The sequence below is a fragment of the Anabrus simplex genome, chromosome 7, assembly GCF_040414725.1.
Source record: "Anabrus simplex isolate iqAnaSimp1 chromosome 7, ASM4041472v1, whole genome shotgun sequence".
Lineage (NCBI taxonomy): Eukaryota > Metazoa > Arthropoda > Insecta > Orthoptera > Tettigoniidae > Anabrus > Anabrus simplex.
Genome location: NC_090271.1, coordinates 141,629,385 through 141,645,741, shown reverse-complemented (window position 1 = coordinate 141,645,741; position 16,357 = coordinate 141,629,385). Strand labels below are relative to the sequence as shown.

General features: G+C 38.1%; 1 protein-coding gene across 1 annotated transcript in view; it reads right to left on the bottom strand.

The window, feature by feature from the left end:
- Positions 1–16,357, bottom strand: part of LOC136877371 (dr1-associated corepressor) — an 88,179-nt gene that overhangs the window by 9,250 nt on the left and 62,572 nt on the right. The window contains exon 4 of the mRNA XM_067151350.2: positions 12,608–12,766. Coding sequence (XP_067007451.2) covers positions 12,608–12,766 — 159 coding nt within the window. The remainder of the gene's footprint in view (positions 1–12,607; positions 12,767–16,357) is intronic.

The window sequence follows — 16,357 nt, the reverse complement described above, 5'->3', positions numbered from 1 at the left end:
GACCAGGATAGGAATAGTCACATGGAATTATTACCTCTACTGCGTCACTTAAAGGTCCAGGTTACATGTCTAATGGAGGGATCGGGAAGCGCTACAAGGCCCTATGAATTTGAATAGTCTTCTGTGCATATTTTCATCTGGCCTATATATTTGAATGGTTTACACAATATTTGCGAGTGTTTATAGGTGTCATTGTTTCCAGGTGTCCAGTGAAAGGCGATCGCATCTTAGTCAACATGTCTCTTGTGTCGGCAAATATTCCCTTCAACTCATTTCAAAATACTTCCTTCAAAAGTTTTTTACAAAAATATTGTCATCGGAACATTCCATCCAAATCAACTTTAAGAAAAAACTACCTGGACACTCTTTACGAAGACACAGTCAGGCGGATAAGGGAAAATATAGGAGACTCATACATCTGGATCTCTGTTGATGAGACTACTGACACTCTAGGTCATTATAATGTCCATTAAATAGTCGGAAAATTAGATCCCGATACGCTGTGTTCGCCATATTTGATCTGCAGCAGACAGTTAACTAAAACCAATCAGGAGACAGTTGCTCAGTTTGTAAATAAAGGTCTCAAGGTGTTTTTCCCCAATAACATGAACGAAAATAAGGTGCTTCTTATATTTACTGATGCAGCCGCCTACATGACTGCTGCTGTTATGTTGCTGAAAGTAATTTTACCCTGCTTTGATTCAAGTCACTTGTCTTGCTCATGCTATGAATCGCATGGCTAAGCAGATGCATGCCGAATTTCCTCGAGCCAACAAGATGAATCTCCTCCACTAAGAAAATTTTTGTAAAGGCTCCCACACGAATCCAGTTGTTCCGCAATGAATTACCTGATCTTCTACTGCCACCAGAACCCATCCTTACGTGCTGGCTTCAGGCCATTGTATACTACAGTGAACATTTTGATGCAATCAGAAGTTTTGTTCTTGCCCTAAATGAAGATGCCACGTGCATCACTTTGGCCAAAAATGTTCTAAAGGATGTAACCATTTCTCAAGAAATTGCCTACATCAGGTCCCATTATACTATTTTGGTCCCTGTTATTTCTGCACTCGAGTCTTCCGGGAAACCTGTTTACGAACAATTGGATTTGTAAGAAGAGGTGAAAGAAAAAATCAGCTTAGCTCCAGACCTCGCTGGGGACAGAATTCGGGACAAGCTTAATAAAGTACTACAGAAGAACCCAGGACTGTCAACGCTTCGTGCTGTGGCTGATGTTTTGATTGGCAAAACTAATGTTGAATGTGACATCTCCCCATGTTTTGCACCAAAATTCAAATACAGCCCTGTAACCTCTGTTGGCGTTGAGCGTACTTTCTCAGCCTACAAGCTAGTGTTGTCAGACAAGTGGTGCAGTTTCACAACAGAAAATCTAGAAAAAGTGTTAGTGATTTACTGTGCATCAAATTATGGGTAGTAACGTGCTTGTAATTCAATGTTTTAATTATATTTACAGATAAAAACTCAAAAATGTGGTGAACCATAGTGTATGTGAAATATTGTATTAACATGTTATTGCCTTATTACCTGTATGCAATTATTAGAGTTATTATCAATTTAGAAAAATAAAAATGGTATTTTAATTGATAAGTGCTTATTAAAATACGTAAAATTGAAGCTGCCTAAAACATATTTTTAGAACCTATTTTTACATATTTGAGAGCTTATTTTAGGCACCTAAAATACAAATTTTAGCGCCCAAAAATCCTAGGTCTAATGCAAACATATAAAAGAATCACACAAAGTCAACCAACAAAGATCTGCTCACCAAGCTCGATAGCTGCAGTTGCTTAAGTGCGGCCAGTATCCATTATTCGGGAGATAGTGAGTTTGAACTCCACTGTCGGCAGCCCTGAAGATGGTTTTCCGTGGTTTCCCATTTTCACACCAGGCAAATACTGGGGCTGTATCTTAATTAAGGCCACGATCGCTTCCTTCCCACTCCTAATCCTTTCCTCTCCCATCGTCGCCATAAGACCTATCCGTGCTGGTGTGACAAACACAACTTGAAAAAAAAAAAAAAAAAAGATCTGCTCTGAAATTTCATACGTATAATAGCAAACATATGAACTCACCAGTTACGTTGCTTGATACATCATTTAGAAGAACGTTTTGAGGTATGCATTGTCCCCGTCAATTTTGTGCCTAGTAAGTGTTTAATTATGTGCCCACAATCACCAGTGACATTTAGTCATTGTGGGAGTTGTGTTAAACCTTATTTTGTGACAATCGGCTTTACCATTCAGTCAACTGCTTAACAGGTTTTTGAGGGTCCAGAGTATTGATTTTTCGCCTCACCTCATCGATCGATAACATGTGGTGATCACGTGACAAACTGGCCTGTTTCAAGGTTGCGCTCTGCCTAGTGTTTCTGCTCGCTCGCTCATGTAACTTCCAGAACAATTCCAGCCAATTACGGAGTTCAATTACGAACCAATAATCATAAAAATGAGAGCCACCTTCGAGTGAGACGCTATAAATCCTCAGAATTTGCCTTAATCAGCACCTTACTTCTGGGATTCTACGAATGCACACAAGTCGAGTTAAGTTCCCTCTGCATTTAAACAATTCCGCCTGGTCTAACACGGACTTCTACTAAAATTTCTTTGTGTCAGTTTCACCTAACAATAATTTTGAAGAAAGAAGAGGCCATCAACCAACGCAAGACTGACATCTACTTCAGGATGTCTACCCTTCCATCAAGAGGAGCATTTCATTCAATGAGGGATTTGGACTTAGCTGTTACCATGTGCTTCTACGATGTACGCATTTCTAACATCAAAGGAGCACGGGACGGACTTCTTCAATATGGGAGCAGAATAGACCGCCCCGGGAATCGAGCTACATCATCAAATTTGAGTACACATTTATAATAGTTTCCTGTCCATCTTTGTAGAAAATAGAACGATCTTCGCTTAGTTAAAATTTCTAGTAGATTTGTGTAAATTAGCGATATTTTTCCAATTTCATCTTAACTTGGTTAAGGTAGTATTTGAATGAGTGAATGTGAGTTGTGATGTATTAGTGCACATTTGTCTTCCGAGAATATCTCAATCTCTAGGCAATTATTTAAAAGTCATGTCTAAATAATAAGTGACTTCCTGGATAAATGGGAACTTCAATAATTATTTCAGATTTTTTTTAAATGAAGCATTGTGGAATTCGATTTGGGTTGTATTCCACCTAGTAAATTCTACTTGTGTTTCATCTTGTGCATTATTCTACGTTTAAAGTTTAAAATTTCATGATTGTTCCGTATTGAATAGAGAAATATACAATATTCTATGATTATACAGATTGTGACTTCATATTTGAACATTAATTCAGATACTGACGATAGATTTAAAAATCACTGCTAATAAAAATAATAAGACATTAAGATCGGGTTAAATAAGATTTTTAATGGTCATGAGTGATAAATGTGATTAGAATTTTTCTGGTGGAATATTTAATGTGTGCTCTATTATTGTATAATTTGCCTGGAATATGGTAGTCCTGTGGGATATTTATTGAATTTCGGAAGCATGTATCACGGGTTACAATGCTTTCCGGGATAAACGTGGAGCACGTGTTGAGTGATATTTCATATGTTTACGAGATAATTGGTATCAGTTTTCTTTCTACTTTTTTTTTTTTTTTTTTTGCTATACATTGCATTGACACAAATAGGTCTTATGGCGACGATGGGACAGGGAAGGGCTAGGAGTGGGAAGGAAGCGGCCGTGGCCTTAGTTAAGGTACAGCCCCAGCATTTGCCTGGTGTGAAAATGGAAAACCACGGAAAACCACCTTCAGGGCTGCCGACAGTGGCGTTCGAACCCACTATGTCCCGAATACTGGATACTGGCCACACTTAAGCGACTGCAGCTATCGAGCTCGGTGGTATCAGTTTTAACCCAAGCGACATGCGTGATTATTGTTCTATCGAATCTTCAGAATGAAATTTTGGAATTTTGAGGAGTTCATTGTTGTAATGCCACTATAATGCTTATTGAAGTGATTTTTCCAATTCTGTCACAAGTCATATAATTTGTTGAACATGTTTAACTCAACTGAGGTTCATCTGCCTAGTCCATTCGACCGTAATTTAGGATAATAATCATAAAATAAAAACCTAGGATCCATGTGTAAATTTTGTATATAAAATCTGTGAATCCTATATGTGTGTGCGTGTGTGTGTGAAGTAGCTTTAGATGAGTTTTGAAATGTTATTCTTGAAATGTGGTTCTTAATCTGACCACGTGTTCAGCACGGTGGGTCAGGTTATTCCAGTGTTGTCTGTGTTTTTGGTTCATTTCTTTGATTATTGTTGAATAATTTCTATGCAAAGTTAGATTCAAGTATTTAATAACGTGATCTGAATAAGCGAATAAGATCATATCATTTTCAAAATCAAGCATAAGCAAGTGTGTAAAATTAAAAGAAATGTTTGAAATGTTAATTCATGTAACGATACGCGTAAGTCCAATTCATTCATTTAACGATTTTCAAGAGATGAATTGTTATTTTAACGACTAACATTGATTATAATGTCATATAACAACGTTATTAACTTTAAGTAAGTCATTTGTGAATTTTTCAAGAGTATTAATATTACTCAAATATTCAAGTAACTTAAATAATATCTGCATGTGTTGTTAAAGATATATCAGCAATTATAGAAAGTAATGTAGATTTATAAATATTGTACAGAGAGAGCTGTAGAAAGGATACCATGGTTATCCATCACTCATTTTAGTGAAATTTAGCATTTTATTTTGTTTAAAGTGAGATAAGCGAAATTAAGCCTTCGAATATATGAGATCAAATATGGTTTAGGATGGAGTTCATCCACTTTAATTTTAATTTTCAAGCCAATGGAAGGCTGATTTTTATTTTATTATTTCATAACAATCCAATGTCTACAATGTTCAAGATCAGAAACAGTTATTTTGTAAATTAATTCAATGGCCTTAGCTCCGTGAGGGTGAAAACTAGCAGCAGCAAGAATAATTCATTTGTTAGTTATGATTATTTTGTGCATATTATAATAAATATTGAGCCTATGTTTTTAAACTGTTCATTTCTTTTATGTCGTCAATCCTTGTCCTATAATTTGCCTCCAAAAATACAGACAGACCGCTAACGAACGGTCTACCTCGGGATCTCTCGTGCGTTGGTTGAGCTTCACCGGGAAATAGGGGACAGTATATATATCATCCTACTTTCCCCTTATCCACCTCCTACCAGGTTGGGGCATTTATGGCACTTCTCGATCTTCCTCTCTCCTTACACCATTTCTCTTCCATCATTTTGTTCCAGTCCAGATCCCAAACCATTTGCTTTACGTTGCATCATCACAGATAGTCTTATGGCAATGACGGGAAAGGAAGGGCTAGGAGTGGGGAAGAAGCAACTGTGGCCTTAACTGAGCCCCAGCAATTTGCCTGTGTGAAAATGGAAAAATCATGGAAAACCATCTCCAGGGTTGCCGACAGTGGGGTTTGAACCCACTAACTTCCGAATACAAGCTGACAGCCATATGACCCAAACCGCATAGCCACTTGCTCGGTTTCTTCTAAATGAAGAGCAACACCACGCATTTTATTATGTTAAGAACTTTCACTTCTTTTCCCTGCCTGTAGCAAACAACACACCTTTTGGTGATATTCTCTTCTGTTGAGGATATATGCAAATCCTCCAAATTTCTTCTGCCAGGACTGTTCAGTTGTTTTGTCTCTTGTTCGAAATTTTATCGAACATAGGTTCCATACCATTTCAGGAAAATGGAATGTTTGGATGACGGCTGCATCTCAAACTGTCAAGTAAATCATTATTACTCCACCATAGCCAGTAAATATGTAAATAATGGGGTTTGTGTCAGTTTTTGTCCAGTTCAGGTCACTTTGTTTCCTTTACATCATTATGAAAGTATGCTTTCAGGGACCAGCACGTCATAATTATGTGTATCGATTCAATTAGTAATTTTGTAGAACAAACATGCCATACCAAAAATCAAATGTTTGTATGGTGGTTGCACGTCTTTAAATCTTTATCAACTCCACTATCCTTGGTAAATGGGTAAATAACATTTTACTTTTGTTAGTTTTGTCCAGTTCTTTTTGTCCAATTCTAGTCACTATGTTCCATTTACATCATCAAGCGAGTGTGCTTTCAGGGCACTTTCTTCCCTCTCAATACTACTATCAGTAATCAGCATGGTGAGAATTATTTTCACGGAATGATTCATCAGTAAAATTACTACCTTTGTGTCCAATGTCAAACAATTCCAAGGGAATTTCTTATCTTTTCTTCATCCACGCGACTACACGTTTTCAACACCACAATTTCAAATGAGGTCAAGAAAGAATGTGAATAAAGACACCAAAATAAGGCACGAGGGGTGAGAGTTAGGTTAGAAAATATACGAAATCACAAGTCTACCATTAATTTCAGAATGCATAGAAGAGAGATATATGGGTTAGAATTTGAACTGTGAGCATTTATACTAAGTAGTGTAGCCCTGCAAGTTGAGCTTGTCAAGTGACTCATTTGCCTTAATTTGATGTGATCATAACTGTCAAATGACAAGACTGGGTTAAGGGGCATCTGAGCAAAAAAACTTGCAGGCCATGATAGAAAGTCAAGTAGCTACAGGATCAGAAGGAAAGAGAGAGGACGACTATCTTTGACCAAGCAAAAAACTCTAAAGAAAGGATTTAGGCAAAATATGGAGTTATAATGACTGGCAAAGGAGAAGAGAAAAATACTCATGAACTTGGAATATAGATCAATACTCTCTCATCAGCTGTGATATTTGGGTTTGAATAAACAATGACCACACACACACAAATCTCATAAACATCTTGTTGACAAAGTTCAATGGTGATACCTATTTTTCATTATCTCCTGACTTTGCATAAAAACCAGCAGTCATGAGGACATTCAAGTATTACTTATGAAATAACTTGCCAAATTATTTACATTCAAAAAGTTTTAGGAATTGAGCTACTCTTACGTAAATTTAAAATACTCTTAACTACTGAAATGACTGCAAGCTATTAAATGTCAATAAGCAGACATTACAAATGTTCCATTGATCAATTCCAAAGCGTTAAACACTTAGTATGCCTTAGTACAGTAGTAAACTTGTTTCTTCACTGTTGTGTGTAGACTAACATGTCTTTCTCTTCCGAGTGGTTATCATTTTTGAGTTATTAATTTACTCTCGCACATACTTTTATATATTTCATGTCAGTTTCATATCTATATTTTAACTCATTTGCATATATTCACAGCTGTGCGATAGCACATGGGACACTACATATAAAATATTTTAGCATGTATTCCTGGTGTTCTTCCAGAGATAGCATGACATGTTATTTACCATTTGAAGAGGAAGAACTGCTCTTTCACAAAGAAAAGCTGTGTTTCATTATCTTGACTTATTCACATTGATTCGACACTGAGCGAATCCCTGTCATGGCGGTCTCCATCCCAAATAATGTTGCACAGAAGACAGGTTTTTCTATTTGTTTTACATCGCACTGACACAGATAGGTCTTATGGCGATGACGGGATAGGAAGTCACTAGGGCTGGGTACGAAGCGACCATGGCCTTAGTAAGGTACAGCTGCAGCATTTGCATGGTGTGAAAATGGGAAAGCACATGAAAGCAGACGTTAGCAAGGGATGACATTCTGAAATTTGGATTCCATCTACCGCGCAGGCAGTGGGTCACTCTTAACCGAGGTCGAACAGGCCATGGAAGATGCAGGGACTCACTCTACAAGTGGAATTGCACAACTTCACCAGAATACGACTGTGGTGCCCCATGGCAAACCATCGCTCACATCGTTGGCAGCTGCAAGATTACTTGTGTAGCTGAGCTGATTTCTTTATACCATCAGAGGCAGTGTTAAAGTGGGTGGAAGGCTGGACATTCTTATATGAAATATTGTTTTCTTGTTATTGTAATATATTCAATTATGTTATGATGATGATGCTTGTTGTTTAAAGGGGCCTAACATCGAAGGTCATCGGCCCCTATATACTGTATATATGTTTTTATGCCATATACTAAATAATAAGTATATGTGAAATTGTGAACAGAGGCACAAGAGAGAGTCAGAAATGTCAGATTTTGGAGAACTGTGAAATGGTAGTGGTGAAAGAGACAGTTCAGAGAAAATCAACAGTAAATTAGAAAATACTGAAATAACAAACACAAAGTTGTGGGGCAGTAAATCATGTTCAAGTAAAAAAAAAAACATTTTTTTCAATTTGCTTTACGTTGCACTGACACAGATAGGTCTTATGGCAACGAGTATAGGAAATGGCTCAGAGTGGGAAGGACGCGGCTGTGGCCTTACGTAAGGTACAGCCCTAGCAATTGCCTGGTGTGAAAATGGGAAAACATGGAAAATCATCTTCAGGGCTGCTAACAGTGGGGTTCAAACTCACAATCGCCCAAATGCAAGCTCACAGCCGCACAACCCTAACCGCACAGCCAACTCGCTTGGTAAAAAAAAAAGTGAAAATGAGGGGTGGGGGAAGGTGGCAAACGATTAGAAAATGCATTTTTTGGAATTAATGGTATAGCTCCAATATTAATCTGTCATGGCTTCAGCCTGGAGGCAGGTTAGATCAACAAACAGCACCACCAAAAGTGATGTGGTTAAAAAAAAGGTGGCATTCAAGTCACGATGAGGAGTGACGTGGTTTGCCATTGCTTTGCAAACAAAAGCGTCTAATTTATCCAATAAGAATGTGATAAATGCCTCAAGGCTTTGCACATCTCAAAATGCCTCAGAATTTTCCACACCACGGAAGGCTAATAAAATGCCAAAAAAATACAAAGGAAGGAATTCTCTAACTGTTACTTCAGCGGTTACACCAAACACAGTTAAGAGAGGAAGAAAAGTGCAATTACACAGTACCAAAGACCACTACACACATGATAAAATGTCTGATGAACTACGCGGAACTCCGCCGATAACAACACTGGTAAATATCAGTAGGGCCAACTTGAAGATAATAAACCAGGAACGTGGAAAGGGGCTGGGAACCTACCAATGGCACGGTTGCAGTTTCCGAAAAAACAAAAAAACAAAACGTGATCCTTCATTTTAAAAAATATAATTTACAAACAGACTTTACAAAATAATTCTGAACAAATTCAGCCACACAGAAAATACCGATACATGGGTTGTAAGGTACAAATTACATGTTCCTTGAGACACACAAATTGGATGTTCCTTGACAATAGCTTCCTACAAGTTCAAAGAGTCAAGCAAATACCGTGCATCTAGTTACAGCCCAAGTCGTAATATGTTTTTACAATTTAGAGTGAAGTTAAACGTACCTTTCAAAATAACAACATAATTGAAAAAGGGTAAAATCAGAAATATCTAAACTTGGCGCAGAGGCCAGTTCAAACTGGTCACACACTAAAAACACTTCTGTTGCGGGGCAGTGGATAACTAGCGTGTGTCAAGTGACACGGAACTACTAGAGATAAAACCCCAAGGTAAATACATAAAACAACAATTTACATGTTTAGCGAAACAAGGAAAGGGGAATGCCTCGAAAGCAAACAGGCAAGCCCAGCTAAAAAGCTAAAGGCATCAGAAATAATTGAGTGGCGAGTCTGGGTGAGGTTAGGGCAAACTCCTATATGAAAAGCAAGCGAACATTAAATGAAATTTAAGGTTGAACAGAAATCAAGAGTGCTTACCCTAAAATGGCCTATCCCGGTAGTGAGGCGTCGCACAGTCAAGAGATAGAAGAACAGACAGACCATGAAATGCTGCCTTGCTCTCTTTAAAAAGGGGAACCCTGGCCTTGGAGTAGCCAATCAGAACGCAGGAGCCCACCTATCGCTACCTAGCTTCACCAATCACAACTCCTACTTCAGTCGCGATGTTTAAATAACTTTCTCGAATACACACGATCGCAAATCTTCCATTTCCAGAACAGTCAGAACATACTTTCTAGAATACATAACTAACAAAGGCCAACACACCCTGTTCAAAAATTCATGTCACAACATTCTGGACAGTTCCAGTAATATAGAAATGAAATCTAGTTGTTACAAATACCCTATGTTACCAAAATATTTACACTGTACAGGTTAGGTCGTTACATGGAATACAAATAAAATATTTTAGCACAATGCTGTCTAATTAATTGATAATGTGTATATATTTAATCACTGATAGGTCATTTTTAAATTAATATGTATATATAAGGTTTTAATAATCCATTTCACATCATTTCATTTCTTTGTATCGCAGCTATAACGTATTCTGAACGAACCACATATTGGGTAAAGTATTTCAACATCATTCATATTAATAGCTTGCAGTAAATTTTCCAATAGCCGTCGTGAGGTGACCAGAGTCAGCAGGCTAATTTCAGCCCATTTCCAGGAAATGTACGTCATCAAGGTTACGAGAGACCTTACCCTCTCCACCTTCTGAAGAGACAGTTGAAACATTATGAACGCTGACTTTTCGAAGTTCGCTACCTGACGCTTTGATTTTGCAGGAAAGTTCAGCCTATGTGAATGGACGTAATGAAGCAACGTGATGGATTCACAGCAATACATAGGAGAAGGGATGAGACCTCGAATCTTACTGGACCATGTGATATGGCTGATGGAGGGAGACTTTTGAACCTATATACTTCGAAGACAAGAGCTGGAGAGGACATTCTTTTTCTTACTCTTAGACACAGAGACACTCTTGGAAGACACTCTTACTACGATTCTACGTCTGCACATCGGAGAAGATTTAAACTTAATTCACTTCGCATCCGAGTATATACTACTCAAAAGTTACTCTCATTGGGATCTGTTATCTCAATGACGAGAGGTAGTCAACGGGAGACCGGTTTTGACTAGTATAGGGGAGGAGAACTTTTATTATGAATTTAGTTACGCTACTGTTCCGTAATACGGAAGAATAGAAGTGTATTCTCTCCATGAAAATAACCCATGGTGGTTTTGCATTTAAAATTAGGACTCATTACAACTTTATGTAAGGAGTACAGTAGGAAGTGTTAAAGGCAGAAAAAGCAGAAGTAGAACTGGAATCCAACAACAGATGACGCAGCCGGTACAAGAGATCCATCATCAATCATCAGCTCCTAGATAACAGAGTCTACAAATGGTGAGCTAATGGCTTAAATTACTGCAAGTCTACGCGTTACAATTCATGTTCTTAGAAGTCATTTCATTTAATTTTTCTTTTGCTTCCGTAAGTTCAGATTTCGTTAATACACCGTTACGTCACGTTTTTCATCCTAATAAATAGTTGTTTTAATTTGTATTTTCTGAAATTATTATTAATGTTCCTTAAATTCCAAGTTAGTGTACTTAATGATTTGTGTTCCGTCACCTCACCCCTGGGAGCTTTTTGAGTCTCATTACGTATTATTATTATTATTATTATTAATTACCAACTATCGTTTTCAAGCCATAAGCTTGAAGGCTGGCGCCCATGGGATATTGTTTAAGGAGAAACAATGAGATTTTATTTATTTATATTAATATTAAAGTGACCCGCCACGTTATAATTTTGTCACACATCTGTGGGCCGTGTGCGTACGTCACAACTCTTTCTATAGTCCTAGCTATTATTGGTTTTATTTTTTAATTACCTTCACTATACAGCTTCCTTACACATCAGCAGTCTCATTGGTAATGTTTTCTGTGGAACTGTAATGGTTTTTGTATGTGCCCACTCTAGAGCAAGCAACATACAGCTGCCCACGTGAAAAGCATTCAGTTCTCTAAGTTGCTCAAACTTGACCCTACAGACTTATTTATTGTCATATCAAAGCAGGCACTTAATGGGAACTAAAGCCCTTTAAATTGGAACAGACTATTGTTACGTATTGGGGAAAAACGTGGTATAAACACACATTCACTTTTGCCACATTTCATCAATATAATGGCCTTGATAACATTAAGAAGGGTCTTAACTTTCCGACATGTAAGCCTTGAAACGGTATACTACTAAAACTGGACTCTTACAACAACAAGAAGTGCTGTGTCAGAATTCCCTTAGGAATAGATGTGAGAAATTTAAATTAAAAGATCTCAGTGAAACAACAATCAGAAAAGACAGTCTGGCAGTCAGTGCACATATAAAGGATGTGAATGAGTTTAGCTTGAATCGCTTTGCACTTTATACAGCGAGCAGAAAGCAAGAAGGTACAAAGCACAACAGCTATTGTTAGCAAGAAACCAACAGTGCACCTGGGCATGGTATCAGTGCTCTGAGAGGTCACTGACCTCCTTACTGACTTCCCTTCTAACTGAGAGGTGGTATTCTCGAGGTTAAAAATGTTATTCCTCAGCTCCTACTTTAGAGATTGAGAAGTGTAAAAAAAATTCTAGATGTCTCGAATGCTAGCAAGTTGCTTGCAAAATGGATAGGCAGTTTTGTGTTTATTCAATATAAACAGAATGACAGGGAGACAAAACTATAAAAAAATTATACATATTTCTGAAGCATATGTACTACAAACCCTCCCAAAATTGCTACAAAAAGTAAATCAAATGTATGGGCAGACATTACATTCTTATTATATCAGAAAAAATTACCTCACGTCATCTGGGAAGTTCTGAAAATTGATTCCTCGTGATGGAGATGTCACTGGAGGGCCACTTGGTTCTTCAACATCAGAATTTGCCACATCTGGAATATTAGCGACTAATTCTTTTAGGAAGTCGAAGCGACTTTCTGAAAGAATGCACTGCTTCCTAAAAAAGGACAAGAAATTTAAAATTTCATTTACTCGTGTCAGAAACGACATACATATAAATTACATTAGAGTGGTAATATAGTGAAACCTCACTAGTGCATTCCTCATTAAGAATTTTCCTCACTTAACACGTCGTCAAATTGAAGTCCTGATTCATGTCATATTAAATCTATATAAAAATACCTTGCTTATCACACCACTGATTTTTGCTATTACTGCTTAGTATGATCACATTTTTGCTAGCCTTGAAACTTCACTCTGTCATCCCTTGTGAAAGAAACGCAATTTCCAACACAGATAACAGCCCTCACCACAGAAGGGTCCGACTCGTTGGCTGAATGGTCAATGTACTGGCCTTCGGTTCAGAGGGTCCCGGGTCAGGGATTTTAACATTCATTGGTTAATTCCAATGGCTCGGGGGCTGGGTGTTTGTGCTGTCCCCAACATCCCTACAACTCACACACCACACATAACACTATCCTACATCACAATAACGCGCAGTTACCTATACATGGCAGATGCTGCCCACCCTCATCGAAGGGTCTGCCTTCTTACAAAGGCTGCACCTGGCTAGAAATAACCACATGGAAGAAAAAATCACCCGCAGAAGGCAGGTAAGGGAAAATATTGCTAAAACGAGAAATGGCCTTGAATTCCTGAACTTTACAGGGGTAAATTACACCTTCAGGGAGCAAGCCATTGGCATCAGTAAAGTTCAATTTTGCTGGCTGGTTTTCAGTGATATTGCTGAATAACCCAGTAAGCCTGTTTGTGCTTGTATTTCACATTCCATTCAGAAGTTAGAAAATAATACTGTGTTGAGTGATACAGTAAACGGTAGCGAATGTTGCGTGATAGCCTACTTATGGATTAGGAACATAATCATGCAAAACTGACTAGCATGTTTCTTATTTGTCTTGTGGTACTCCAGATGTTATCGATAATGAAAAATTTGAGGAATCGCTTACAATAACAAAGACAAAAATAAAATTCAGGAAGCTGACAGGTATCCGTATCTTTCAGCGGTGGCGCGTATGTCGAAATTTGCACTTTTGAGTCGATCAAAGCAAACTGAAGCGTTATCGCATCAAAAATGGCGGTTGAAGTAATAGTCTCGCATATGGCCGGCTTTAACCTCCAAGTAATACAGGGTCAAAGAGTGTGACACGGAAATAATGTTTAATAGCCCACTAGTCCAAAATATACGGCTTCAGCTAACATTTGTTTTAGGAGTGTGATCTGCAATAATATATTTATGGGTCCCAGTGCAAATGTTTTCATATTTGTTGTCTGGTGTATTACACACCTTTAATACTCGAAAGCCCCAGTGGAAAAGGTTTTCATATTTGTTCTCTCGTCTTTCTTCACACCTTTTAATACTCTCATCCTTAGAAACGGGAGATGGCCTATATTTTTCACTTCACACATACAAACATGACGTAAAATGCATTCATGTTGGAAAAGACATATCAAGTGTTTACATAGCCCTATTGAATAGTTTTTATTTGTGTATTCAATAGTACATGTTCTTGCTTAACATGCTCTTGTCCCCTACAGAAACGTCTTAACGAGATTTTACTATATACAAAAAATTAAATAACATTTTCCTAATAAAGTGCAACATCCAATGCCCGAGGTGCAGCAAAAATTAATTCTTCAGTAGAGCAGGATGAAGGACAAAAAGAACAGTTGTACATACGATCAATGGTCTGTAACTCTCCACAGTCACACAGGCTGATAGATGTCAAGAAATCTCATTTCTACAACACAGTCTTCGATCTTCCCACTCAAGTTCTCAGACGGCTGAGTGATTTCCAGAAGGACCACTTCTCTTCACTTCTTGGAGATAGCTCATCCAATGGCTTAATCCAATTTGGTATGTTGGACAATGTGGACCTCCATAATTAAATCCTGATTTCCTTTGGAGGAATATAGAATATTGTGCATGTTTTAAGAAAAAACTTTCTCGAATTAAGCCTTTCTTAGCAACTTGAACGTTGAGACGATGAGACCGTAGATGAGCAATATTGCATCTCCATTTCTGCAGCTAATTTCCTTCTTATGTCACGAGGGGCAATTCCTGCCAAAGATTAAGTTTAATAACAGGTGTAGGTTTTAAGCATCCTGTAATCAACCTATATGCCTCATTAAGGGCCTTGTCCACTTCCTTTACATGGGCAGATATATACCATACTGGCATATTCTGCTGCACCGAACAAGTTGGCCGCGCAGCTGTGAGCTTGTATTCGGGAGGTAGTGGGTTCGAACCCCACTGTCGGCAGTCCTGAAGATGGTTTTCCACTTCACACAAGGTAAATGCCGGTGCTGTATCTTAATTAAGGCCATGGCCATTTCCCCTTCCCACTCCTAGCCCTTTCTTCTCCCATTATCGCCATAAGACCTACCCGTGTTGGTGCAATGTAAAACAAATTGTAAAATAAAATGCAATTTTAAAAAATTTTAAAAATTAGAATAAAACAAAAGAAGTGCAGTGATCTTCACTGTAGGCAGGTGTGCTCCCCAAGTTGAGCCTGTTATCTTTCGAAGAATGTTGTTTCTTCCATTTACTTTAAGCTTGATGTTCAGGCAGTATTGCTTGTGAGAGTACGACCCAGTATGACTTCTAAATATTTTGGTTTTGCAGCGTTTTCTACATGTACTCCTTGCCATAACATGTCTAGTTTCCTAGAAGCCTGCTTGTGTTTTAAATGGACAACAGTAAATTGTGGCTTTGTTGAATTTGGCCTTAGCTGATTGCTGAAGTAGTACATACTAAGTTCTTTTAGTGCCACCTTTAGATGATGTTCAATGGCATCAAATGTTCTACACTGGACAACCAGTGCAAAGTCATCAGCGAATAAAAACTTCTGGTTTATTCTGGAAGTGGTTGGTCATTGGTGTAAATATTGAACAAAGTGGGCACTAAGACACTGCTTTGCCCATTCTTTGGCAATCTTCAATGGCTTCACTGACCTTGAACATCGACAACGAATGATTTTAAAGCAGTTCTTCAATGATATTTGTCAGCCTGTAGTCCGCTGTAAGGCTGTAAAGATTCTGTAAAAGGGCCAGATAATTCAGGGTCATATAGGCCTATATCTGCATAAATATAAAATGCAGAGTAATTCATTCTCTTAAAGCCTCACCCACGTAGACTTTTTTTTTTTTTTACAAGCTGCTTTACGTCGCACCAACACAGATAGGTCTTATGGCGATGATGGGATAAGGAAAGGGTTAGGAGTGGGAAGGGAAGCAGCTGTAGCCTAAATAAAGATACAGCCCCAGCATTTTCCTGGTGTAAAAATGGGAAACCATGAAAAATCCTCTTTATATTAATATTTTCATGCCACATAATACTTGATGGATGCAGTACTTTTGTGTCTGTCTCATGGCACAGGCCAGAGCAAAATGTACACTAGTGTCCAAAATTAAGCATAAGTTACGAGTAAGCAGGGCAACAGGAAATAGACAGCAAATCGCATGACATGTGCACCTACCAACCTTATGTGTTTGCTCTGTATAGGAAAGGAGTGTTTGCTGCTTTGACTAGCGGCATAACCGCAAGGTAAACACAGCCAGTGCCCGTGCC